The 27,074-nt window shown below is 62.7% G+C and overlaps 1 protein-coding gene across 5 annotated transcripts; it reads left to right on the top strand.

Moving 5' to 3' along the window:
- Positions 1-232: 232 nt before the first annotated feature.
- RASAL1 (RAS protein activator like 1) lies at positions 233-26,945 on the top strand. 5 transcript variants are annotated; one of them, XM_051826578.3, is made up of 21 exons: positions 233-523; positions 3,570-3,626; positions 5,887-6,000; positions 6,159-6,220; positions 8,256-8,385; positions 10,426-10,507; positions 10,616-10,742; positions 12,750-12,838; positions 13,384-13,501; positions 13,638-13,791; positions 14,135-14,199; positions 14,439-14,551; positions 16,333-16,525; positions 20,611-20,748; positions 21,147-21,291; positions 22,225-22,397; positions 23,326-23,463; positions 23,540-23,675; positions 25,383-25,503; positions 26,147-26,223; positions 26,428-26,945. In XM_051826578.3, the coding sequence occupies exons 5-21, from the start codon at positions 8,295-8,297 to the stop codon at positions 26,562-26,564; spliced, it is 2,097 nt and encodes a 698-aa protein (XP_051682538.3). In that variant the 5' UTR covers positions 233-523; positions 3,570-3,626; positions 5,887-6,000; positions 6,159-6,220; positions 8,256-8,294; the 3' UTR covers positions 26,565-26,945. The 5 variants fall into 5 exon arrangements, with proteins under 5 accessions (XP_051682538.3, XP_002719824.1, XP_051682536.1 ...); XM_002719778.6 differs by having other exon boundaries at positions 239-523; positions 10,616-10,747; XM_051826576.3 differs by having other exon boundaries at positions 239-523; positions 10,616-10,792.
- Positions 26,946-27,074: the final 129 nt, after the last annotated feature.

The raw sequence follows: 27,074 nt of genomic DNA, 5'->3' as shown, positions 1-27,074 counted from the left end.
GCCCGCTCGCCGGGAGCCCGCGGCCGCGCTTCTCGTGAGCGCGGGCCCCTCCCCGCCGGGCCCTGCCAGCCTGCGCGCGCCCCGCACGCCTGGGGCGCCAGCAGGGGGCGCGCGCGGGGGGTCCGAGGGCGGGCGGGGACCCCGCGGGAGGCGGGATTGGGGGGGAGGGCCCCGGGCCGCCCCCTCCCGCCCCCTGCCCGCCCCGATCGCAGCCGCCGAGGCTGGAGCCGGCGTTCCCCGCAGCGCGCTGCCCGCTCGGAGCACGGCTCCCACCTGTGGAGCCCGGCGCGGCGCCCCCTCCCCAGGCTCCCGTGCCCGCTCCTCCCGCCCAGCTCCTCGGGTCTCGCCTGGGCGGCGCTGAGACGCCGGGACGGCGCCATGTAGACGCCCCCCCACCCCGCCCCGGTGCCGCCGGGAACCCGGACGCCCTCCGGCCGGAAAGTTTGGGGCTGGGCGCCATGGCCAAGAGCAGCTCCTTGAACATCCGCGTGGTGGAGGGTCGGGCGCTGCCCGCCAAGGACGTGTGAGTGCCCGCGGGGCGAGGGTGGGGCTGGGGTCGCCCCGCTGCGCGTGCCGGGCGGGTCCCCAGGACCTCCCTGGGCAAGAGGCCCCCGGACCCGCTGCTCTGCTGGTGGGAGGGTGCACCCAGACTCAGCAGAGGCCCCGCCCTGCTCCTGGAAGGGGTGGCTTTGTCCCCCCACTCCGCCCCGCCCCGCACTAAAGGGGGTTTTCCGGGGCTGAAGATGGCCTCGGAGGGGCGGCTTCTGCCGGAGCTGGGGAGGGGGCGGCGGCGTCTCTTCCCCTAGGCAGGTGTGGGAGGTGAGGCTTCTCCAGCCCTGGGTGGGGACCTACCGAGGGATCCCTGGGGAGCAGCCCCGGGGACGCCCCGGGCTCCAGATGGGCCGCGCCAGCCCCTTGCATCTGGGTGCAGCCAGGTGGGTCCTTTTGACCCGCAGCCGTGAGCTTCTCGGTCCAGTGGCGGCCAGCCCAGCGGGGGCTCTCCATAGATGCCCGGCCAGGTGTGATGGAGTTAGGGGACTCTGGGGGCCCCAGTCGCAGTCCCTGGCTGTGCTTCCCCAGGGCTGAGTCAGCACGTGCTGAATCAGCAGAACAGGACCCTCCCCCCTGCCCCCCCCCCCCCAGTGCTTGGCCTGGAGCCCAGAAGGGGCTCTGAGGGTGTGAGGGTGTCAGCACCTGAGACAGGTGTGGACATCTGCGAGGTGACCTTGAACCTGCTTTTCTCTCTGGCCTCGGTTCCCCATCTGGGCGATGGGAGCCGTGCACAGGGGTTTCCACCAGGAAGGCCAGGGTCTCACCCGGTGCCGTGAGGGTGGAGGCCCTGTTAGGGTTTACCTGTGGGGCAGGTGGGCAGGGAATGGGGTGCGAGTCTTCGAGCCTTTGAGCCTTCGCCTGGCTCTGGACCTGTCCTGCCTTGGAGTTCCTCACACCCCCGCCCCCAACACTGCAGCTGTGACAAAGGGGAGCTGTTTAGAGCAATTTTAGCCACTCCAGCCTCATCAGCTTCCCCAAATAAACACGCACCTGAGTAAGAGCAGACACAGCAAGGGACAGGTCTCCTGCCGCCCTCTCTCTGAGATGTCCCCTCAGAGCCCCCGAGACCCGCAGCCCGGTGCTGCGAGGGCAGCGAGCCCAGGACAGGGGGCCTGGCAGCTGCTGGCTGCCAAGGGGGCCCTGCCAGAACTGGGTTTGCATCTCGCCGAGCCGTGGCTGTTCCACCGGCCCTGGCTGGCTGCAGGGTCGTGAGTGGGTGGCGGGTGGCACCCCGGCCATCTGCTCATGGGACTGAGGCTTTTTCTGGGTTCCTTGTGGCTCGGCCCCCTGTCCCCACTCTGGTTCCTGGGCCAAGGTGTCTTCTGGGCGGGGCCATGTCCCAGAGCAAGAATGAGGAGCCGGGGGTCCAGCAGCCCTGCCTCAGTGTCCCCGGCTGTCGGCTCCCTTCTTCCCAGGGGCTCCTCTCAGACCTTGCTGAGACCCCCTTGTCCGTGGGGGCTGCTGGGTGGGGGCGTTCTCTCCTCTCCTGGCCTCAGGGAGAAGGGTTTAGGGCTGGGGTCTGGGGGAGACACGTTACTCTTATTAGTAAGAGCAGCTGCCAGCCACTGAGCACTTACTGTGGTCCAGGCCAGAGCTTAACACTTTGTATCTTGGTCCCGGCTTCTCCATTTTACACCTGAGGCAATGAGGACCAGAGAGGCAAAGTCGCTTGCCTAAGATCACACAGCGAGCTTTGAACCCTGACCGCTTCCATGCACAACCAGACTGGGAAGGTGACAGCCGAGGGGGCTGCTTCCTCACGCTTGAGCCGGGCCAGGGGCCGTGGGAGAGGCCAGGGAGGGGTCCAGGTCTGGAAGGGGCCGTCTCCGCCCGCCCCGCCTGATGGGAGTCTGATAAGGCTTTGTGCGTCAGAGACGTGCTGAGCTCAGCTCCCAGGAGGGGCCTGGGGGTCAGGCCGGGCCCTGAGCCTGCTGGGACCCCAGCCAGCCTGACTCCGCGCTGCTGGGGTTACCCAGTTCCACGGGCCCGAGGCGGAGCCACAGGGGATGCAGGCTGCCACCCAGTGCGTGGTGTGCAGGCCTTGGAGCACCTACACAGATGGCCCGAGACCGGGGGTGTGGAGAGGGAAACTGAGGCACGGGCTGGGCTCACCTGGACACTTGGTGCCCACATCTCTCTTCCCTGGCGTTTGTGGATATGTGACAAGGGCAGGGGCGGGGTGGCAGAGGCGGCATCGTGGCTGGGGCTCCCAGAGAGGCAGGGGGGTGCTGGCTAATGTGTGTGAACCCCGCAGGCCTTTTGTCTCCAGAGAAAGTGCCCACAAATCCATCCACTGAGCCATGTCTCTGGTGGGCCAGCCTCAGGCGGGGAGGCTGGGGGCCAGCGGGGAGCAGGCTCTCCCCCTCCTCAGGAGCCCCCGTGCTGTGGAGGAGACAGACACTAAACACAGCAAGAAATAAGAGAGCAAGATGACGCCCAGCGGCTTCTGAAGCATGTTTCAGCCAGGACGGGGGTGGTCAGGGATGGCTTCTTGGAGGAGGTGACTTTCTGATTGACGCTTGAATGGGGAGTCGCCTCCCCAGGACACCCCGTTGACGTGAAAGGCTGGGGGGCAGTGCATCCCAGTGGGGGTGAGCTCTGGGGCCCTCTCCCCATGTCTTATCCCTGTGACCCCCTGCGCGCCCTTGAAGGCGTGTGCTGGTGTCAAGCCGCATTTCTAGAGTAGAGAAAGGGAGGCCCAGGAGGGGACTGATGGAAGTGCTGATGGCTTCCAGCCGGTGCCCTGATCACTACTTTGGGCTCTCTGGGGCCAGGGCCCCCATTTCTGTGGGTGGGGGCTCAGAGAGCACCGAGGCGGTGGGCCAGGCCCATGGGGTGTCGGTGGCCTGGGCAGTGGTGACATCTCCTGCTGGTCCCCTGGGGTCCTGCTTCTTGATGGGGCCTGCTGTGTGACCCTGGGCGAGTCCCCTGCCCTCTCTGGGCCCAAGACTCCCCTGTCTGGGTAGGGAGGGTAGATGTGGCTGCCTCCTCATTCCCTGGACACCCTCTTTCCACAGGTCTGGGAGCAGTGACCCCTACTGTTTGGTGAAGGTGGACGACGAGGTGGTGGCCAGGTGAGGAGGAGGGGCTAGGCCTGGTGAGGGGGAGGGGCTAGGCCTGGCGTGGCCGGGAACAAGGATTCTCATTTGGAGGAGCTGGGGCATTGCTTGCATCTGGGGGACTCGCGGCCTGCAGGTGGATGCGGGGGCCCTGGGGTCCCTGGGATTGGATCCCTGGGGTGGCAGCTCCTCACCCCGCCCCCAGCGGCCCCACCATGCAGCCGGACGCCTTTCCCCAGGCCCAGTGATGTCCCCGCCGCTCCCTGGGGCTGAGTCAGTGGCTGCCAGCCGGCCCCGCCCACGGTGGCCTCCTCCGGAGACGGGCATCTCACGCTTGGCTGGACTGGTTGGTTCCGGGCCTGCTGGGTGCTGCGGGCACCGGGCCTTGGGGGCTGTGCACTCGGCCAGCTGGGCCTGCTGGCGAGTGTGTGTGGGGGTGTTGCGGGGCTGGTGTGCGTGCCCGGGAGCTGTGTGCACATCCTTGTGTGAGCGTGGTATGTACGTTCCCTTGCACACACGTGGGAGCACGCGTGCCTGCCTTGCTGGTCACACGGGCGCCCATGTGAGCGCGTGGGAGTGAGTCCTAGAGAGGGGCATGGGGCCGGGCCGGGCTTGGCGTCCACCCCCCCAGGCCAAGGGACAGCCCTCGGCCCCTGTAGGCCGGGTGATGGGGGGGCAGTGAGGCCTTGGTTCCCATGGAGACAGCATGATTCAGGATGCTCCTGGCACTGGTTCTGGTCCACATGGGCCAGGAGCTGCGTGGGGTGGGGTCGGCCCAGCACCCTCGCTGGCCCCTCCATTGTCCTCCTGGCTCTCGGGGTGCCCCTCACCCCATTCCGTGATGCCAGCCCCACGCCTGCAGGTTAATTTTCTCTGTGACCTCAGGCTGCTGTCTCCCCTTCTCTGGGCCACGTGGGGCCTCCCGGCTCAGGCACTGGGGAGCCGGGGGGAACCTCTGTGTGAAAGGGGGGGGTCCATCGGAGGTGGTGGCCCTGGGCAGGGTGGGGCGAGCAAGGAGTGCATGCCTGTGCCTTAGGGGAGAGAGTGTGTGTGTGTTGGGGAGGTGGATCAGCAGGTGGGGAACCTGATTTTGCAGCCATTCACGTGGGTGTGTAAGGCGGGTTCTGCTTCCTGTCGGGTAACGGGAAGTGCCACTGCCGTGCGTCGGGCAGAGATGCTGTGTGTTCTGTGCCATTTCTGATTCTCGGGCGCTAAACTTCGCGTGCCCCCTGCCTCCCGTGTCCTGCACAGCCCTGTGAGCTCCATCCCCGCTGGCCATCCCACCGCTCCTTTCCCACTGGGCACTATCTTGTTTGTTTATTGAACTCGCCAGGCTCATTCTGCCTCAGGGCCTTTGCACGTGCTGGCCCAGCTTTCTGGATCCTTGGTCTTCAATTGTCTCTCCTGGAAAGCTTCCTGACCCTCTCCATCACCACCCCCCAGACCTAAGCAGGTGCCACTGAACTCACAGCAGTCGTAGAGATTCTCCCACTGTGTCCCAGAGAGGCTGCCTGCCCATGGCGGGGGGTGGTCTGTGGCAGCAGTGGCCTTGGTCTGCAGAGCCCAGCACTGGCTTAGCCCACAGTCGGGGCAGGGGCTTACAGAGTGGATGAGTGACGAGAGGAAGAGTGTGCATGTGTGTGCGTGTGTGTTCATGGGTGTGTTCTGCACACAGGTGAGTGTGTGTCCATGAGTCTCTGCCCCCTCCCTGTGGGACAGCGTGTTTTCTCTGTGTCTGTCTGCATGCACAGATCTGTGTTTGCAAACACGTGAGGCTGCGTTTCTAGCGATCTCTGAGGGTGCATTTGTGCACCCGTGCCTGTGTGAGTGTCTTTGTGTCTGTGTGTGTCTCCCTGCCTCGGTGTGTCTTGCTGTGTTTGTATCTGCATGTGTGTCCCCGTGTGTCCCTGTGTGTCTCTGGTCGCTTAGATGTGCACTGGGGCCCTGTGCATGTGTCTATTAGGATCATGTGTGTGTTTAACCCCATGCCTTAGTTTACTCACCCATAAAGTGGGCAGAATAAAAGTACCTAGCGTGCAGGTGTATGATGATAATAATTGAGTGTTGAGATCTCGGAGGTGTGTTCGAGTCTCAGTGGGAGGGTTGGGGTCAGTGTGTGTCTCTATGCCTGGGTTCGTGTGCGTGTGTGCCTGTGTGTTCCGGCGGGATCTGGGTCTAGGTCCAAGGTGCATGTGTGTGTGTGTGTGTGTGTGTGTGTGTGTGTGTTTGAACTGCCCCCTGTGGCCATTGGCCCCAGCCCTGTGTGTTTTTGCAGGACAGCGACGGTCTGGCGGAGCCTGAGCCCCTTCTGGGGGGAGGAGTACACAGTGCACCTGCCCCTAGACTTCCATCATCTGGCCTTCTACGTGCTGGACGAGGACACCGTCGGGTGTGTGGCTGGGGCAGGTGGGGGTCCTCAGCCTGGCACTGGGGAGGTGGGACATGGGGTCGCATCCCACAGCAAAGCAGCCATCTCTCCAGCCCTTGCCTCCTGCCCCTGGGACTCCATGGTCGGGGCGGGGGCCTCACCTGCCTGCCTCTCCACAGGCATGATGACATCATTGGCAAGATCTCGCTGAGCAGGGATGCGATTGTGGCTGACCCCCGAGGTGAGAGGGGCACTGGCCCCTGGGGCCGTGCCCAGGGCGGGTGTTTGCAGGGACATGGAGCCTCCCGTGGGACTTTCTACTGTTGTTTTTATCTTGAAGTGTCCATTCGGTTCGTTTGTTGAGCAGTTAATTAATTTGCATGGCACACTATTCAAATTTTATAAGCAACGAAACTTTGACTTCCTCTCCAGCCACTGGGTCCCCTTCCCAATGCTCTGTGTCTCTTGTATGTCCTGGAGACATTTTAACAATGTGCTGGCATTCCGTTGTAACAGGGAACATTGTAACTGGTAGCAACAGAATAGGAAACAATGTAACAGTAGCAGGCACTTAGAGGGGGCCTCCCGTGTGGCACACTTTCTATGAGATGGGTATTCTGATCATGCCCATTTCATAGGTGAATAAACTGAGGCACGGAGGGCTAAGTGACTTGCCTAAGCGCACACAGAGTTGTTGGGTTTGAAGGGAGGTCGTCCCGCTATGGACTCCGCTCTCAGGGCGGCCCCGCGGGTTTGCTTTTTTCTGAGAGCAGTAGGAGTGTGCTCACTCGCCCGTTTCTTTGGGATCTCTGTGCTAACTCTGGCATGTGGCAGGGCCGTCATCTACTTGACTGGTCTCCTGGGGACGGCACCGGGGCCGGTGGCTCTCTTTCCCTAGCCCAAATCCTGCCTGGTGCAGCTGTGACTTTCCATGTAGGCAAGCCACGTGCACCAGTCTGGCAGATTCCTGCAGGTGCTTGTGCTGGGTCAGTGACACATCACTAACACATCCTGCTGGGGAGGAGCTGAGCCTTCACCCGTCCCCACGGCCTTGCAAACGACGCTGAGGCTTTTGTTACAAAAGATTTATGTATTTATTTATTTGAAAAGTAGAGTGAGAGAGAGACAGAGAGAGGCAGAGAGCTCTTTCTTCTGCCGGTTCACTCTCCGAATGCCCACGATGGCCGGGGCTGGGCCAGGCCCAAGCCTGGAGCCCACGACTCCTTCCAGGTCTCCCACATGGCAGGGTGGGAGGTGGCAGGGTCCCAAGTCTGCTGTCTCCCATATCCGAGTGTTGGTTTGAGTCCCTGCTGCTCTACACCCGGTCAGCTCCCTGTCGATGTGCCTGGGAAGGCCATGGAAGATGGCCAAGTGCTTGCCCTGCCATCCATGTGGGAGACCCAGATGGCTTCCGGTTGGCCTGGTCCTGGCCATTGCAGCCATTTGGGGAGTGAACCAACAGATGGAAGATCTCCCCTTCCTGCTGCCTTTCAAGTATATGAAAAATAAATACATTTTTTTTAAATAAAAGAAGGGCAGACATTTGGTGCCATGGCTAAGCTACTGCTTGGCAGAGTGCCTGGCCTGAGTCCGGCTGTGCGCTCCGTTCCAGCTTCCTACTGATGCTCACCCTGGGAAGCAGTGGCTCAAGTACTCGAGTCCCTGGCACCCACGCGGGAGACCCGCATGGCGCTCCTGGCTCCCACCTGGCCCACCCTCAGCTGAGGGAGTGGATGGGAGCGCCCTCTGCCTCTTTGCCTCTCTCCTCCGCCTTTCAAATAAAGTTAAGAAATAACGATTACGGGAGCACAGTCTGTACTAAGCACAATCTAAGAGGTGCTTACCTCGACACGTTATGGTGAGACTGTACAACAGGGAAGGTACAGTCCCAAAAATGAGAGCGAAAGGGTAGACCGCTTCGCGAGGAGTGGCTGTGGGCCCGGAAGCTGCCCGCCTGTAGCTTCGGTAGAAGCTGGAATGCCCCTGGAGGAGGGGGAGAGGCAGGCAGGATCTGTGTGAGGGCAGCGCGGGTTGGGCTCAATGCAGGGGCTCCCTGCGTGCAGGTGCAGAGGCTGGTCCTGTGTGGCTGGGAGCGCCAGCCCCAGAGCTGTGCACCCTGCCTGCAAACTCCGTCTCAGCCATTCAGGAGCTGCAGGGTCAAGGGAGACGCTCTCCCTCCCCCGGCTGACTTAGGAATGTCGGTGGAGTGTGTAGGAGAGTGTGGTGGGGAGCTCGCACGCGCGCGTGCGCAGGTGCGAGGTGCGTGTGCCCTGCAGGGATTGACAGCTGGATCAACCTGAGCCGCGTGGACCCGGATGCCGAGGTGCAGGGGGAGGTGCGCCTGGCCGTGCAGATGCAAGAGGACGGGCAGGGCCGTCGGCTTCGCTGCCACGTGCTCCAAGCCAGGTAGGCTCCCGTGGGAGGCGGGGCGCTCTGGGAATCAGCCGGCTCCCTCGTCTGGCCTTTGGGACTTCCTCACTGCGGTGTGGCCAAGCAGACCCAGCTCACGGGCTGGCAAATTCCTAAACCACAAGGCGCCCACAACTCCTGCTTGAGTTCCCAGGGGCCAGCAAACAACGGGCCACGCAGGGTGGTCCGCAGGTGAGTGCAATGGACAGGGACCCAGTTCATTCATGCGTAGGCAGAAGAGCTGGCTTGTTGGTCCGTGTGCCTCTCATGGCCTTTAGGCATGATGGATCCAGGTACCCAGGTGGCGTCAGTCCTGTGTCTCTGTCTTTGTGCTCTGCTGTTCTCGGCAGTTTCTGCCCAGGTGGGGGCAGCCTTGGAGCCGGGGCTGGCGTCTGACCAACCACTGAGCACCTCCAAGTGGGGAGGAGCGTCCCTTTCTCCCACGTCCAGCCCAGGTCCAGGGATTGGTGCTCAGCTGCTCGGTCTAGGGCGCATGTGTCTCTGAACCGATTGCCCTGGTGGAAACCCCAGAAGGAAGGTGAATGGAGGCCCAGCAAGTGCCTGGATGGGCCCCGGGGCATCAGGGGCCCGCCTCCTTGGCCCTGAGGTCCCTTCCCCTGAGCCCCACTCCTCCCTCTTCTGCTTCCTCGAACACCTCCCCCTTGCTCCCCCCGCATCTCCCATCCTGTCTCTGTGCTTTCCCCACATTTCGCTCCCCCAGCCCATCCTCACCCAGACTGGGGAGAGTAGTCTGTATTCCTGGCTTGCTGTGTGACCATCAGGCTCTACCCTGCCCTCTCTGTGCCTCTCCGGCTGCCTCCAGATCTCTGCTCCTCCCCCTGCCCTGCCTTGGACTTAACCACAGGGGTCTCCCTAGAACTGGGGTCGGGGTAGGGGGAGGCAGAGCCCAGGAGGCAGGGGACAGGCTACAGGACTCAGCATGGGGCAGGGGTCCTTGCCTGCCCACAGCCCTATTCCCAGCCACAGGGCTGTGTGGGATCCTTGCAAGCATACGAGGGACCAACTGCTGTCGCTTAGCAACTGGGCTGGCTCCTAGGAAACCGAAGAAGGCTGTGGATGCCAGGTTGGGGGTGGGAGGGAGCAGGAGGAAGTCGGCGCCCCCATCCCGGTGGGGGGCTTCTTCCTGGATCTGGAGACCTCAGGAAGGAGGATGGGAGGTGCCTGGGTGAGACTGGGCGTTCTCATGGCAACCGCCTATGCTTTCTTCTTGGGTCCTAGGCAGGGTGTGGGTGTGTGTGTTTGTTGAGTGAATGAATGGACTGAGTGCTCTCCACCCTCCAGTGCTGTGCTGAGTCTCTGAGACGCATCGTCTCGTTTAACCCAGGCCATGTGAAACTGGTCCGTTTTTACGCTCATTTTCCAGACGAGGAGACCGAGGGGCAGAGAGGCGAAGTGACTTTGCCTAGAGTGGGCCAGCTAATGAGCGCAGAGCCAGGCTGGGAGCCTTGCTCGTCCGCCTCCCCGCCAGGGCCTTCAGGGAAATAGCATCCTCCTTCCGGGTGCAGCTGCACCCCCGGATTCTGATGCGGGGCCCGTGCCTCAGTTTCCTCTTCCTGGTGCCTCCGCAGAGGGTGCTGGGAGGCGGCTGGCAGACCCTGGGCGTGGCCAGGCAGGCCAGTGGTCCCGGGGTGGACCAGCTCGTTGCCTTGGAAACCAGCAGCATTTGCATTTCATTTATTTGAGAGGCAGAGAGACGGAGCCCTCTGAGTGGTTCACTCTCCAAATGCCCACAGCAGCCAAGGCTGGGCCAGGCTGGCTGCCAGCCAGGAACTCCGTCCAGGGCTCCCTCGTGGGCGGCAGGGACCCAGCTGTCGGAGCCGTCACCTGCCGCCTCCCTGGGTGTGCACTAGCAGGAAGCTGGAATGAGGAGTGGAGCTGAGCTCCATCCAGGGCCTCCGGCGTGACCTGTGGGCATCCCGGTGGCGCCTCGCTGCCGAGCCCCTTCCTGCCGAAGCCCGGCTTGAGTCTTGGTCCCGGAAGTTCACACATCCTCACCCTTTTCTCATCCGTTCCCAGAGACCTGGCCCCCCGGGACATCTCCGGCACGTCCGACCCGTTCGCCCGGGTGTTTTGGGGCAGCCAGAGTGTGGAGACGTCGGTGAGTGTTGGGAGCAGAGCCAGGAGCTGGGCGGGAGCGGGGCCAGCGGGGTGTGGGGTGGTTCCTGTTGCTCCCTCCCTCCCTCACAGACCCCTGCCCCCCCTCCAGACCATTAAGAAGACGCGCTTCCCACACTGGGATGAGGTGCTGGAGCTGCGGGAGATGCCGGGCGCCCCGGCCCCGCTGCGGGTGGAGCTCTGGGACTGGGACATGGTGGGCAAGAACGACTTCCTGGGCATGGTGAGCACCCCCCACGAGCACCCTCCAGGGCCCAGGGCCTCCAAGGTGAGCACCCCCCACGAGCACCCTCCAGGGCCCAGGGCCTCCAAGGTGAGCACCCCTCCCCGTGAGCACCCAACCTCCAGGGCCCCCAGGCCTCCAAGGTGAGCATCCCCCCCCTGCGTGAGCTCCCTCCAGGGCCCCCAGGGCCTCCAAGGTGAGCACCCCCCCACGAGCACCCTCCAGGACCCAGGGCCTCCAAGGTGAGCACCCCCCACGAGCACCCTCCAGGACCCAGGGCCTCCAAGGTGAGCACCCCCCACGAGCACCCTCCAGGACCCAGGGCCTCCAAGGTGAGCACCCCCCACGAGCACCCTCCAGGGCCCAGGGCCTCCAAGGTGAGCACCCCCCACGAGCACCCTCCAGGGCCCAGGGCCTCCAAGGTGAGCACCCCCCCACGAGCACCCTCCAGGGCCCAGGGCCTCCAAGGTGAGCACCCCCCACGAGCACCCTCCAGGGCCCAGGGCCTCCAAGGTGAGCACCCCCCACGAGCACCCTCCAGGGCCCAGGGCCTCCAAGGTGAGCACCCCCCCCCACATGAGCTCCCTCCAGGGCCCCAGGGCCTCCAAGGTGAGCATCCCCCAACGTGAGCACCCAACCTCCAGGGCCCCCAGGGCCTCCAAGGTGAGCACCTCCACCCCGCAAGTTCCCTCCATGGGCCCCAGGGTCTCCAAGGTGAGCATCCCCCCCCCACACTGTGAGCTCCCTCCAGGGCCCTCAGGGCCTCCAAGGTGAGCATCCCCCCCCACACTGTGAGCTCCCTCCAGGGCCCTCAGGGCCTCCAAGGTGAGCATTCCCCCCCCCCCCACACTGTGAGCTCCCTCCAGGGCCCACAGGGCCTCCAAGGTGAGCACCCCCCCCCATGAGCTCCCTCCAGGGCCCCAGGGCCTCCATGGGGGCAGAAAGGAGAGAAGGATGGAGCCTCCTGGGGCTCGAAGGGTGGGTGAGCAGCCTTGGCCTGGCCTGGGTGATGGAGCTTCATCGTCCCATTGTACAGGTGGGGAAGTGGAGGCTGTCTGGGGTGCTGGAAGCTGCCTGAGGTCACGGGCTGGGCCCGGAGTCCCGTCCTGGGACAGGGCTCACAGGATGCCTCCCGCAGTGCTCCTCAGCGTAAACACTTTCACTGACCCTTCACGCTACCCGATGAGGGCTGGACTGTGTTACTCCCATTTTACAGATGGGAAAGCTGAGGTTCACAGGCTAAGTGGCCTTCCCAAGGTGATGCGACTAAGAAACAGCAGAGCCAAGATTTTTTTTTTTTTAAAGACTTATTTATTTATTTGAAAGGCGGAGTTACAGAGAGGGGGAGAGATCTTCCATCCTCTGGTTCACTCCCCAGATGGTTGCAACAGCCAGGGCTGGGCCAGGCTGAAGCCAGGAGCCAGGAGCTTCTTGCTGGTCTCCCATGTGAAGGAACAGGGGCCCAAGCACTGGGCCGTCTTCCATTGCTTTGCCCAGGTGCATTAGCAGGGAGCTGGATCAGAAGAGGAGTGGCCGGGACTCGAACCGGTGCCTGCATGGGATGCCAGCATCTCAGGCGGCAGCTTAACCCACAGCGCCACAGCGCCGGCCCCTTTAACACAAACGTGGCTCCAGGCTTAGATCCTGGCCCGGCCCCAGCCACGGGGGGCATTTGGGGAGTGAGCCAGCAGATGAGAGATTGTCATTCTGCCTCTTCAATAAATAAATGAACATACAAATTTAGAAACAGAGCAGGTGGGGCTCGGGGGCCCCCAGACCCTTTCAGCCTTTAGAGACGTGCAGTTCAGGTCCCTGACTCCAGTAGCTGTGTGACCCTGGGCAGGCCACACCACCTCTCTGAGCCCGGGTTTCTTCAACTGTCGGTTAAGAGTCCCCTGGAGGCCCTCAGTGCCTTGATCGGAGCTAATAGTTCAGGACTCGGAACTGGGAGGGGGTGGGTGGGGCCGGGCTCTGCTGAGGGTCTGTGTCCCCCCCCCCCCAGGTGGAGTTCTCCCCTCAGGCTCTGCGGCATTCGCCCCCCAATGGTTGGTTCCGCCTCCTGCCCTTCCCTGGAGCTGAGGAGGATGCTGGGTAAATGCGTTGTGGCGGGAGGGGGCCACCCCCACGCAGTCGCCAGGCCACTTCTCTCATTCGTACATTCATGCGTTAACAGATATCCACTGTGGGGGCCCCTAGCTGGGTGCCTAGGTGTGGCCTGTAGAGTCCACTGCCCACGTGTGGACCTGTGAGCTCACACTTGTGCTCAGAACTGTGGTCCTTCCACACCTGCCCACGCCTGCCCACGCTGTCCACTCTCACATGTATGGTCTATACGGTCACCATCACTTCACACCTGCCTACACCTGTTCAGCCTGCCCACACGTCTCTACACCCGCACCATTCAGTTCTGTCCACACTGCCTGTTTCCACTGGCCCCGTCTTTCCATCCTGGCCACACCCATTTGTCCTGTCTGTATTTGGCCCCTCCTGCTTATACCTGGCAACACCTGCTCACACCTGTTCTACTGGCCACACCTGTAAGCACCTGTCTGGTCTGGCCAGCATCCCTGCATCTCACCTGTGTTTACACCGCCTGTTGGGGTTGTCCACACCTACCCACACGGACTTCCGGTCAGGGGGACCCTGGGGGCCCTGCGGCTGAAGGTGCGCCTGACCGAGGACCGCGTGCTGCCGCCCCAGTACTACCAACCTCTCACGGAGCTGCTCGTGGAGTCTGTGTTGGGGCCCGCGGAGGTGGGTGCGTTGGGCAGGCAATGGTGCCTGGGGGGCGGGGTCATGGCCTTCCACTCTCTCGGGGAGCCGCACCTGGGCCCTTCTGCCTTGAGGTCCCCGGCCCCTGGTCACCTCTTTGTTCCCCTGTTTCGGCCAGGAGGACATCGCCAGCCCCCTGGCTGTGCTGGAGGAGCTGACCTCAGGGGACTGCCGCCAGGACCTCGCCACCAAGCTGGTGAAACTGTTCCTGGGCCAGGGCCTGGCCGGGCCCTTTCTGGACCACCTCACCCGGCGGGAGGTGGCTCGGACCTGTGAGTTGCCGCCCGAGCCCCCGCCCTTCCTCCCCAAGGATGATCAGCAGAGGGGTCTGGAAGGAGGAATCGGGAGACCCAGGCAGAGGCCGGGCCACATGTTGGCCAGCGACTCTGTGCTGTGCACCCCCAGGCTCCTGTGGGGGCGACCTTGTGTTGCTACTCCTGAGCCGTGGGGTCCCGGCAGCTCCCTTAAGCACCGTGAGCACCTGTGCTGTGACCGGGGCTGAGGGTTCAGGTCTCCGTGATGCCCTCGGAACCCTTGCACCTTGGGCGAGTGGGCTGAGCTGGGTCCCGGCCCCCCGGACTCCAGCACACACATCCCCCTTCCCGGTCCTCCCAGCTGACCCCAACACCCTCTTCCGCTCAAACTCCCTGGCATCCAAGTCCATGGAACAGTTTATGAAGGTGAGTGGTGGTGGCCCTCTGGGGTCCGGCGGCACTTCCTTGGGGGGGCCCTTCCCAGCGCCTCCCTGGACCCCAGAGATCAGCTGGCCTCAGGCGACCCCAGGTGGCTGAGCTGATGCTGAGTGCGGGTGCGCCCCAGGCAGCGCCCCGACCCACCCCTGGACAGGCCCCGTCTCCCTCCACCTCTCCCTGCGTGCCCCGACCTCAGCCCTGCCCTGTGTGGTGCCCCTGCCCCTCAGCTCGTGGGCATGCGCTACCTGCACGACGTCCTCAAGCCCGTGATCAGCCGCGTCTTTGAGGAGAAGAAGTACATGGAGCTGGACCCAAGCAAGATGGACCTGGGCCGCGCGAGGTGAGCAGAGCCAGGGGCGGGCCCGGCCCGGAAGCCCCGCCCACCAGGAAGCCCCACCCCACCGTGAGCCCCACCCCTGAAAGCCCAGCCCCCGGCATCCCTGCCCACAGGAGCCGGCCCCGTTGGGTCTGTGCCATGCGCGCGTACACCTGGCTCTCTGGGCTGCGTGGGCGGGACTCCCAAACGGAGCTCCCAGCTCTGCCGGCCTGCTGGACAAGTGGCCTCGGTTTTCTCTGAAACGTGGGGGCAGGGCTCCTGCTTCAGGGGTTGCCATGAGGGTTAGGGGAGTGTCCACCGCAGCCCCTCGCTGGGGAGCGCACCCACAGTCCCAGCGTTCCTTTTCTAAAGTTATGTGTTCATTTAGTTGAGAGACAAAAAGGAGGCTCCCATCCGCTAGTTTACCCCCGAATGCCCTGAGGGACGGGGTCTGGGCCAGGCCAAAGCCGGGAGCCCGGAGCTCAGTCCACTCCGCCCACGTGGGTGGCAAGGACTGGGACATCTGGGCCATCAGTGCTGCCTCCCACAGTGGCGCCAATGGGAAGCTGAGCTCAGGCCCTGGGCTAAGGGATGCGGGTGTCTGAGGTGGTGGCTTAGCCCCTGCACCGGGTGTCGCCCCAGACCGGTTGTTTCTGTTCCTATGGTGCTGGTGCTGGTGGGTGAGGCCGTGGTGGGGGTGTGGACCTGCCTGGAGCACCCCGTGAGAGTGGGAGGAAGCAGAGCGGCTTTGGGGTTCAGGCCATGCCTCTGGGGTGCTTCCTCGTCTTTCCAGAACCTTGCCCACCCCGGACAGGTTGAGTCTCTTCTCCTGGGGCTGTAGGAGCTGGCTGCTTGGGCAGCCCACCAGGGACAGTGCTGGGGACAGGGGTCTCTCCTTCTCCCTGGGCCCTGCCACACCTTCCGACCACCCAGAGGCAGCATCAGGACTCCCTTTGGCAGATGGGGAAACCGGATCTCAAAGTCCCACAGCCAGGAAGTTGCAAAGTGGGGTTTGAATGCAGGCCCTGAGCAGACAGGCAGAGTCCTTGTGGGACTGGAGCTGAGGGCTCCAGCTGACAAGGGAGGGGGGACCCGTGGGTGCCCACAGGGAGCACCAGAGACTGAGCGGGGCCGGCGGCAGGCAGACTGGAGCAGGCAGCCCTGAGTTTGGGTCTCACCTCTCAGGGCCTCGGTTTCCTTGGGAACAATCCAGCTCCTTAACCCCGCTGGGTTGCCAATGGGATGAAATGAGCCAGTGCCAGGGCTTAGCTCGTAGGCTCTGGGAAGCCCAGCCTGGCCCCCGTGGAGTTCTGTGTCTGGGTGTGGGCAGGGCAGGCCCTCCCGCTGCAGGGAAAGGTGGAGATGAGCTCACTGCGGATAGGGAAGTGCCATTGTATCATCCACGTCGGGAGACGATGGGCAAGTGCCGGGCTCAGGGAGGAAGAGTGGGGCTGCAGCAGGGAGCCCCCGGCCGCCCTTCCCATTCCAGGGAGAGAGAGAGAATCAGAGGACACCATTGCTGAAGGTGGCCCGCAGGGTGGTGGAAGACAAAGCACTGGGTGGTGACAGAGAAGGGGACGATGACGCTAAGACGTGCAGAAGGGGGTCGTTGGGATTCAGTGGCGGTGTCCCGGGAAGGGGGAGCAGTCAGTGCCAAGGCCCTGGGGTGGGACTGAGCCCAGCGTGCTTAAGCACAAGGCTGCAGGGGAGTGGCTGGAGGGAGGCTGTGCAGGTGGGCGGCTGTGGGGGGCACTGGTGAGCAGATGCTCTGCTCCGACACTGAGGAGCTGTGCCGGCACCCCCAGGAGGATCTCCTTCAAGGGCGCGCCCTCGGAGGAGCAGGTGCGGGAGACCAGCCTGGGACTGCTGACGGGCTACCTGGGGCCTATTGTGGACGCCATTGTGGGTTCCGTGGGGCGCTGCCCGCCCACCATGCGCCTGGTCTTCAAGCAGCTGTTCCGGAGCGTGGAGGAGCACTTCCCCCAGGCGGAGCACCAGGTGCGCCCGATGGGCAGGTGGGGCGGCTGAGCTGGGGGGAGGGGCAGTGCCGCTCAGAGTCAGAGCAGAGGTGGGGCGGCCTTGGGCCCTGGCAGGAGTGGGAGGGGACCCTCGGGTCATCATAACGTGGCGAGGACGCTGGCGCTGTTGCAGCCCTTGCAGGCGGCCCGCCCTGGCTTTACGTGACACGTGTCCTTACTGCCCTGTCCAGGGCCCACATCCACCCCGTGAGAAGGAGGCAGTGCGGGTCCCATTTTACAGGGGAGGGTGCTGAGGCCCAGAGAGGGTCAGTCGTCCGGGCAGGAAGGGGCGGTGCCGGGCTGGGCACTCACGCAGGTGGGCTGGCTCCTGAGCCTGCACATAGTGGAGCCTGGCACACAGTAGGTGGTTTTTAAATCCCAGCAGGGGTGGGGTGGGGAGCGGCACCCAGTTAGTGCTCAGCAAGCAACATTCAAGATGAAACAGACCAAGTCCTTGCGTTGCTAGTGCCTGACAAGCATTGATACCGAAGCTCCAAGTCAGACCTGCAGGCGTCAGGCAGATGCGGGGCAGGAACAGCCCAGTGTTGGGGGGCAGGGAGAGGCAGCGGCTGCCAGGCGGAGCCCCTGTTGCTCTACCTGCCATGGTGGGATGGGGCCCAGTATCGCCAGATCTTCCAAGGGTTGTTTTTTTTTTTTTTTTTTTTTTTTTTTTGTATTGAATATTCTTGTCCTTGCTGAAATGTTTTCTGTTTTTAAAATTTTCAAAGATATTGTATTTATGATTTGAGAGGCTGACATAGACAGACAGGGAACTTTGCTGGTTCATTCTCCAAATTTCTGCCGTGGCCAGCCCAAAGCCCAGAGCCAGGAACTCCATCCACGTCTCCCACGTGGGTGGCAGGGATGCAGCCACCTGAGCCATCACCTGCTGCCTCCCAGGGTGTGCAGTAGCAGGAAGCTGGGATTGCAAACAGAGCCGGGACTTGAACCCAGACCCTCTGATAGGGGCTGCAGAGTCCCAGCTGGCGTCTTAACTCCCGTGCCAGGTGCATAGGGACAAACCCTTCCCCGATTTTTTTTTCAAAGCCAGCATTGTGCATTGTGGATGTCTGCGGGCTCTCTCAGTTTTAAAAGTTGGCATTGATTCACCTAAAAGAACTGAAACAAGCAAAACCTGCTCTGAGCCAATCAGAGCGGGGGGGGGGGGCGGGGCGGGGCTGGCCTGCAGGGGGGCCCTCACCTGAGACGCGGGGTTTAGTGCTCTGCACACCTGCCCAGGTGGCTGTCGCCTGCCAACAGATGACACCGGGCAGGGACTGGCCCTGACCGAGCTGGCCTTGCGGGGCCATCTGGGAGTCGGCTGCTGCCTCCAGCCCAAGGGGAGCTCTGTGATTCGAGCCGCATAACTGAGGCCCAGAAAGGCAAAAACACCCTGGCCAGAGGGCGTGGACTCCAGGCCAGGCCTCCAGACTCCCAGCTGGGGTCCTCACCTCACCCCTGCAGGCTGGTGCTGGCCTGGGCTGGGTTTGGTTCTCTCCACACTTGCAGGGCTCTCGCGGGGGCTGGTGGCGGAGATGCTAAGTGGGGCACAGTGGGCATTGGGGGAGGGGGGAGTCAGGGGGAGGCTGCAGGCAGCCCTGCCCTTGTGGCGCCACCCACGTGTCACCGTCCTCAGCCCTCAGGGTGGGCAGAGCCCCTGCCTGGTGTTGGAAGCTGCCACCTACCCAGGGCACCTCTGGGTCAAGGCCCCTTGCGGAGCTCACGGTCAAGACCGAGAGGCCCTGGTGTGGTGGGGGTGGCAGGTGCACACCCGGGGAGGATTTTGCCTTGCGTGTGAATCCAAGCCCCAAATAGACCCAGGAGCACACTCTCCAGCTAAATATAGCGAAGAGTGTGTGAGAGGTGGAGGGGGCTGGGTGAGGGGAGCAAGATGCAGCCTGGAGAAGCCCCCCACCCTGAGCCCGCTGTGCTGGAGGGACGGGCCTGGGACTCGCACAGGGCCGGGATTGCCTGAGTGTCCTCATCTGGAGGATGGAGCTGGTGGCTCTGACCCCGTGGTGGCGGCAGGCAGATGACATGACTCTTCCTGATGCCCGGGGGCCAGCGCCCCACGGGAGCTGCTCTCGAGTGGCAGCAGAGTGTGTACAAGAACAGAGTTCAAATCCTGCCTCTGCCACTTAGAGCCGTGTGGCCCCGGCCGAGTGACCGTCCCTCCTTGGGCCTCAGGCGCTTCCTTTGTAAAGTGGGATGCAGCCCCAGGTGAGTACTGGAGAGAGAAATGTCCCGAGAGGCGGCTGGCCTGCTGCAGATCTTACTGGAAACCACAGGCCTGCCCTTGGCCGCTGTGGCCGTCAGCTGTGTGGCCTTGGCCAGGCACTTGACGCCTGTGAGCTGCTGCTTCCTCACCTGTACCGCGGGAGTGACGGCGGTTCCCCAACAGTGTGTGGCGCAGGGCCTTCTCCCGGGACTTCTGGCTGAGTGATTTTGTGGGGTTGCTGTTGTTACTCCATTTTCTAAGTGGAGAAACTGAGGCCCAGAGGGGGAAATTCTTAGGCCAAGTGGTCTTCTGACCCACTTCTCCTTGTATTACCAATTTCTAGTTTTTTTTTTTTTTTTTTTAAGGTTTATTTTTATTGGGACTGGTGCTGTGGCATAGTAGGTTAAGGCTCTGCCTGCAGCACCAGCATCCCATCTGGGTGCTGGTTCGAGTCCTGGCTGCTCCTCTTCCAATCCAGCTCCCTGCTGATGCACCTGGGAAAGCAGTAGAAGATGGCCCAAGTCCTTGGGTCCCTGCACCCAGGTGGGAGACCGGGAAGAAGCTCCTGGCTTATGGCTTCGGATTGGCCTAGCTCCGGCCTTTGTGACTGTTTGGGGAGTGAACCGGTGGATGGAAAACCTCTCTCTCTGTCTATAACTCTGCCTCTTATAAATAAATAAATCTTTAAAAAATATTTATTTTTTAATTTATTTGAAAAGCAGAGTTGGCCAGTGCCGTGGCTCACTAGGCTAATCTTCCACCTGCAGCGCCGGCACCCCAGGTTCTAGTCCCAGTTGGGGCACCGGATTCTGTCCCAGTTGCTCCTCTTCCAGTCCAACTCTCTGCTGTGGCCTGGGAGTGCAGTGGAAGATGGCCCAGGTCCTTGGGCCCTGCACCTGCATGGGAGACCAGGAGAAGCACCTGGCTCCTGGCTTCGGATTGGCGCAACGCGCCAGCTGTAGTGGCTATTTGGGGGGTGAACCAACGGAAGAAAGACCTTTCTCTCTGTCTCTCTCACTAACTCTGCCTGTCAAAAAAAAAAAAAAGAAAAGAAAGAAAAGCAGAGTTACAGAGAGAAAGAGAGGGAGAGAGAGGGAGAGAGAGGGAGAGAGAGGGAGAGAGAGGGAGAGAGAGGGAGAGAGAGAGAGAGAGAGAGAGAGAGAGATCTTTGATTTGCCGGCTCACTCCCTGAATGGCCATGACCACCAGGACTGGGCCAGGCCAAAGCCAGGAGCCAGGAGCTTCTGGGTCTCCCGCATGGGTGCAGGGGCCCAGAAACTTGGGCCATCTTCTGCTTTTCCCAGGCTACCAGCAGGGAGCTAGATGGGAAGTGGAGCAGCTGGGACTCGAACCGGTGCCCTATGTGTTGCTGGCACTGCAGGCAGTGGCTTAACCCACAGCACCAGCCCCTCTAGGGTTTATTTTTTTTTAAATATTTATTTTTAGAGGTTCTTTAAAATATTTATTTATTTATTTGAAAGGCAGAGTTACCAGAGACGGAAAGGCACACACACAGAGACACACATATACTGAAGTCTTCCATCTGCTGGTTCACTCCCCAAATGGCTTTGGCCAGACCAAAGCCAGGAGCCAGGAGCTTCTGCCAGGTTTCCCATGTGGGTGCAGGGGCCCAAGCACTTGGGCCATCTACTGCTGCTTTCCCAGGTCCATTAGCAGGGAGCTGGACTGGAAGTGGAGCAGCTGGGACTGGAACCAGTGTCCATATGGGATGCTGGCGCTGCAGGAGGTGGCTTAACCTGGGCCCCAGTTCCTGTGTTTTTCTCCTGCTGCTTTCCCACTTGGGAGGGGGGTTCTGGGCCCCTCTCATCTGCCGCTCCCTCCTGCAGGATGTGAAGTACCTGGCCATCAGCGGCTTTCTCTTCCTGCGGTTCTTTGCGCCGGCCATCCTCACCCCAAAGCTGTTTGACCTCCGGGACCAGCACGCGGACCCCCAGACCAGCCGCTCCCTGCTGCTGCTTGCTAAGGTGCCAGCAGCGTGGTCTCACTTCCTGGGTGCTCTCCACCAGGGCACAGCAAGGTGGGAGCAGACCTGGGAGGAACACCTGCTGAGGCTCAAGGCGCTCATTCTGCAAACGACTTTGTAGGCGGAGCGTGGAAGGCAGGCTAGCAGACGTTTACACCTTAGTATGAATTAAGCCATCATTTGCAAATCGGCAATAGCCAGAGGTTCTGCAGGCTCCGGAGCATGCATGATAGGGTTGGGCAGTCCTGGGTGTGTGAGGGGGCGGCCTGGGACGACGTGAGCCTTCTCTCTCGGGCACTGGATTGGGAGGCAGGACTTGGGGGCTCTGTCCTGGGCCTATCGAGAGGGCTCCCCTCTGTGGTGACCTTGGCCCTGGCGTCCCCTGCTCCTTGGCTGCAGGCTGTGCAGAGCATCGGGAACCTGGGCCAGCAGCTGGGCCAGGGCAAGGAGCTGTGGATGGCCCCGCTGCACCCCTTCCTGCTGCAGAGCGTCTCCCGCGTGCGGGACTTCCTGGACGAGCTGGTGGACGTGGATGGGGACGAGGGTGAGTTCCTGTCCCCCTGCTAGGGGCCCTCAGCCGCCGCCCCCCCCCCCCCAGTTTCTCAGCCCTGAGAATGTGGATCTACTAGTCACTCAGTTAACATTTCCAGAACCTACTGTGCTGGATCCCAGAGGGGCATGGAGCTCAGGCCTCAACCTCCAGGGAGGGGCGTGGCTGGGGTCAGGCACTGACCAACACACATGAAGCACCTACTGTGTACTGGGTGCCGTCATCGCTGCTGCAGGGGAGGCAGAAGGAAGTCCTGCTCTTGTGCAAGGGGGTGTGAATGAGATGGACAGCGAATTGCAGGGGCGGCTGGGGAATTGTGCCGGGGAGGAAAAGTGGAGGGAGGCAGTGGGGACAAGGCGATGAGAGATGGCCTCACGGCAGGACAGAGCGGAGAAGAGAGTAGCCAGGCGGGAGACAGAGCGTGCAAAGGCCCTGAGGTGGGAACAGTGCAGTGTAAGGAGGCCAGAGGAGAAGAGTGAATGGGGGTGCATGGGGAGCAGGGGTGAGGTGGGGCCAGACCATGGGGCATTCACAGGTGGCTCTGTCTTGGAGTGGAACAGCCCGGGTCATGACTCAGGTGGGCCCAAGTCACATAGGGGCAACCTATGACACAGGGAGCCCTGGCTGTGGCATGAGGGGCTCCCTGTGGAGCTTGGGAGAGGCCAGTGTCCCAGGTCCCTGAGTGTGGCTGGATCCAGGACACCTGTGGACTAGGCCCTGGCAGTCATGGTGCCCCCTGCTGGCTGCCTCTGGCAGGAGAGGATGGTCAAGGCCCCCCCACACACACACCTGCCCCCTACCCCCTGCTCAGGGACTGGGGTCCAGAGTCGGGGCGCTCACCCTCATGCCTTGTGGGGAGCAGAGAACCCCAATCATCCCGGAGGGGGAGGGCTCACTGGCCCCCACCTCCCGTCTCCCCCTTCCCAGAGGCGGGGGGCCCGGCCAGGACGCTGGCCCCACCCTCGGCGACGGTTCGCGAAGGCTACCTGCTGAAGCGCAAGGAGGAGCCGGCCGGCCTGGCCACACGCTTTGCCTTCCGGAAGCGCTACTTCTGGCTCAGCGGGGAGAGCCTGGCCTACTCCAAGGGCGCAGAGTGTCAGGTGGGCCGGGCCCTCCATGCAGGGGCTCCAGGGTGGCCGCGAGGCCCAGAGTGGGACGGGACCCCAAGGCGCCAGAGCTACTGCACACTCTGGGGACAGGCACCCCCTGCACAGACCCATGTGCCCATGCCCTTCAGTGTGTACACACGCACGTGTCACCCAGACATGCCTGTCTCGGTGTGGACACACCCCAGCAAGGACCATCCGTGGCCTAGCCGGTGTTCCACGGTCTCTGGACTCAGGCGAGCGTGGCTGTGCTCAGGCTGGGGCCGACTCTGCTGCATGGGTGCACACATCCAGGCAGTCCTTACTCCCCTGCTCCCTTCTCAAGCCGTACTGAGTGCCCGCTCTGGGCTGTGCCCCTGTGGGGTCCCTGTTCCTGTGGCTGGGGCAGTGTTCACGGCCAGCATGGAGCTGGCAGCCCCGGACCCCGCCGCGTCCTGCGTGTGCGCCGTCCATGATCGCCGTTATCCCCAGCTCCCAGCTGCTGTGTTCTCAGCAGAGTGTAGACCGCGGGCGGCAGCCACCTCCAGGGCTCCCGGTTCCGCTTCCCCGGCTGAGTGGCCCCGTGCCTCAGTTTCCTCATCTGCGAGTTGGGGGCAGCAGCAGCTCAGCTTCAGGTGTTTGTTGTGACGGTCAAGTTGGCTGACGCCACGTACCCACAGGCGCCCTAAGTGCCGTGGGAGTGGCAGGTGCCGCTGCTGTCGGTGCTCTTGTCGCTAAGAAGCAGTGTGACATCCAGGACAGCCAGGTCTGTCAGACAGCAAGCCGTGGGCAGGACAGGGGCCCCGGGCACGGCCTCTGCGCACGCACGCCCTGCACAATTTAGTGGTCCCGGCTCCCGGGACTCCATTGAGTGCACACACTGGGGGAGCTGTCCCTGGTCCTGGCCACGCCGGCCACGGCCCCCAGCCTGCCTCTTTCCCAGGCTCGCTCCTGCATCCCCGTCTCCCACATCCGGGCCGTGGAGCGCGTGGACGAGGGAGCCTTCCAGCTGCCCCACGTGATGCAGGTGGTCACACGGGACGGGGCGGGGCCGCTGCACACCGCCTACCTCCAGTGCAAGGTAAGGCCAACAAAGTGCGGGTGTGGGACATCCCTGGGACCCCCACCTCCAGGCCCTGATGGCCCCACCCCTGCAGAACCTGAACGACCTCAACCAATGGCTGTCAGCCCTGCGCAAGGCCAGTGCCCCCAACCAGGACAAGCTGGCCGCCTGCCACCCTGGTGCCTTCCGCGGTGCACGCTGGACCTGCTGCCTTCAGGCTGAGCGCTCAGGTGAGGAAGTGGGCGGATTGTGGGCTCCGCCCTCCCACCCATCCATCAGCAGGTGTCCGTCTCTCCCAGGGCTGGCTGTGCAATCTTGAACAAGTTGCTTAACCTCTCTGTGCTGCAGTCTCAGATGTGAAATGGGGTGACAACAGTGATGACCTCTGGCGGCTGTGAGGAGTAATGATTTCATTTTTTTTAAAAACAGATTTACTTTTTTATTTGGAAGTCAGAGTTACAGAGAGAGATCTTTCATTCACTGGTTCACTTCCCAGATGGCCACAATGGCCAGGGGCTGGGCCAGGTGGAAGCCAGGAGCCAGGAGCTTCTTCCCAGTCTCCCATGTGGGTGCAGGGGCCCAAGCACTTGGGCCATCCTCTGCTGCTGTCCCAGGCCATCAGCAGGGAGCTGGACTGGAAGTGGAGCAGCCAGGACGTGAACTGGTGCCCACGTGGGGGTGGCTTTACCTGCTGCGCCACAGCACCAGCCCCGTGATTTCATTTCACACGAAGCGCTTAGAACACTCTTTGGTGCATACAAATGGTGCTTATTCAGTACGAGCTGCCCTCTTCAAAGTGGCTGCTATGGGGCTGGGTGTTTGGTACAACAGGCGAGACAGCCCCGGGACACCCACGCCCCAGCTCAGAGTGCCTGGGCTTGAGTGCCAGCTGCACTCCCAATTCCAGCTCCTCACCCAGGCCTCAGCAGACAGAAGGTGACGGCTCATGTACTCGGGCCCTTGTCCTCCACGCGCGAGACCCTGATGGACTTCCAGGCTCTTGGCTTCGGCCTGTCCCAGCCAAGTGAGTGGGCACTTGGGGGAGTGAACCGGCAAATAGAAGATCTGTCTCTCTGCCTTTCAAATAATTTTAAAAGAGTACCCAGTATGTGCCAGCTGCCCAGAGTGCACAGACCTCTGTTCCCAATGCCACATTTTAAAAAAAGACTTATTTATTATTTGAAAGTCACAGTTACACACAGAGAGAAGGAGAGGCAGAGAGAGAGAGAGAGAGAGAGAGAGAGAGAGAGAGAGAGAGGTCTTCCATCCGATGGTTCACTCCCTAATTGGCCGCAGTGGCCAGAGCTGCGCTGATCCAAAGCCAGGAGCCAGGAGCTTCTTCCAGGTCTTCCATGCAGGTGCAGGGGCCCAAGCACTTGGGCCATCTTCCACTGCTGTCCCAATTCATACCAGAGAGCTGGATCAGAAGTGGAGCAGCCGGGACTTGAACCGGTGCTCATATGGGATGTCGGCTCTGTAGGCGGTGTCTTTACCCACTACGCCACAGTGCCGGCCCTATCAATACCACACTGAGGCTTTTGAGAGCCCAGAGAATGCCTCTGACACAGTTCCAGGATGGGGGATCAAGGAGGGCTTCCTGGAGGAGGTGGTGCTAAAATGTGACCTTAGTGGAGCAGGTGTGAGGCAGGGAAGTTGGAGTCGGGCTTGGGGTGAGGGAGAGCGTCCCTGGCAGAGCACATGGCGCAGGGCTGTGGGGCTGTAGGGGCCGGTGAGGCCAGAGCCTGGGATGGAAGGAGGATGGGGCAGGGCTGCTCCCAGGGTGCAGGCAGCGGTGGGGGGCGGCCAGGCTACTGGTGGGAGGCAGTGGCGAGTCTGAGGAGAGGCTTAGAGGCAGGAGGGGCAGGGCTTGGTGACCCCTGGGCCACAGGGGGCCCCGGAAGTCATGGTGAGGGCTACGATGGTTCTTGTCCCCCCAGCTCCCGGGTGCAGCCGCACCCACTCGGCCGTCACCCTGGGGGACTGGAGTGACCCGCTGGATCCCGACGCGGAGACCCAGATGGTGTACCGGCAGCTGGTGCTGGGGCGGGAGCAGCTCAGGTGGGTGCCCGCCCAGCCCCTTTCGGGGCGCAGCTGCAGCGCCACCCCTGGGTGCCAGCCTCGGAGGCACAGCTGGGCCTTGGGGGCCTTTACTTCCAGGGGCACAATTCCCCTCAGACCCCAGCCCCCTGGGCTGGCCTTGGACCCTGGATGTGTCCCTTCCCCGTCGAGGTCTCAGGATCTCTGCTGTCCTGCCTGGGCTCGGTTCCTGCCCCAGCCCTCGACGGTACCCTTGAGCACAGAGCTTCGCCCCTCTGTACCTCAGTCCCTCCTCTGGGAGAGGGAGAGCACAGGGGTGCCCACCTCTGGGGTTATAGCGAGCATCACACGCGCTTGTGTAGCCAAAGCCACCGTTAGCTTTCCGGAAGTGTTCCCGGTGGTCGTTGTGCTGTGTGACCCTGGGCAAGTTACTTTACCTCTCTGTGTCTCAGTGATTGTGTAAGTACCCGCCCATGTGAGTGTGTTGTGACAGTTGAGCCGGGCTAACCATGCCAAGGGCTAAGCGCAGTGCCAGGCACTCCGGGGATGTCTGCAGTGGCATTGAGGATGGAGGGTGATGCCTGGGAACCTCTCCAGAATCTTGGGTAGGGCGCCAGGCTGCGAATCAGGAACCAGCCTTGTCTTTCCCCCTCTCAAATTCCAGGATGAAATTCCTGGAGGAGCCCAGCTTGGATTCAACTCCAGAGGCAGACACAGGGCAGGGCTCCAGTGGCACGGGAGGTAAGGGGTTAATGAGGTCCCTCCCCCACCACCCCGTCCCCCACAGGGCCTTTCTCGAAGCTTGCAGAGCCCCCCTCTGCAGCCTCCTGCTCTGTGGGGCCCTCGGCAGCACAAGGCAAACCCGCAGCTCCAGAAAGCCGCTGGGTGCAGGTGGTCGCGTGGACCCGGCCTGGCTGAGCCCCCGCGGCCCCTGTCCCCTCCCAGGGTGCAGTGCTGTCCTGGCCCGGCAGAGGGCAGCCGCGGCGCGCCTGCTGCAGGTGCTTTCGGACCTGGATCGAGCCCACGAGGAATTCCAGCGGCAGGAGCAAGGGAGGGCGGCCCCAGGCCCCCGAGTGCCCTGAGGAGAAGCCAGGGCCCGCCCGGAAGGAGGACCAGGAGTCGCAGACCCAGGAGCACCCACTTGGCTGTCCTGCACCTCTCGAGGGTGTGGCCTGGAGGCTCCTGGAGTCACATCTGGCCTGGAACTCGTGGCCCGGCACTGAAGTCCTGGGGTGGGGCCAGCCTTGCACTGAATGAGTTTCATTCCCGGGCTGAATCAGAGTGGAGTGCACACGGGAGCCTGAGTTGCCTGAGCCGGGAGTGTCCGCTCGCAGCGGACCAGCCTCCACCCCCCCTGCCCAGGCCAAGGTGGCCCTGAGCTGCTGGATCCAGCTGTACCTGATTTCCTGATGCCCGCGTGGCCCTGTTGCCCCAGACAGGCACTAAATGGTCTCAGCCCTCTGGTTGCCGTGTCCGTGAATCCCTGGTGCCTCACTGACCCTCTGTCCTGGCCCTTGCTGGAGGCCCCGCCCACGAGCTGGCAGGTGCAGGTGCCCTCAGGAAGAGCTGAGGCTGTGCCCTGGAGCCTGGGG

Source organism: Oryctolagus cuniculus, chromosome 21, assembly GCF_051225735.1.
Source record: "Oryctolagus cuniculus isolate XC-2025 breed Fujian yellow rabbit chromosome 21, ASM5122573v1, whole genome shotgun sequence".
NCBI lineage: Eukaryota > Metazoa > Chordata > Mammalia > Lagomorpha > Leporidae > Oryctolagus > Oryctolagus cuniculus.
Note: the sequence above shows the minus strand (reverse complement) of the source record. Positions and strands in the feature narration are given on the sequence as shown.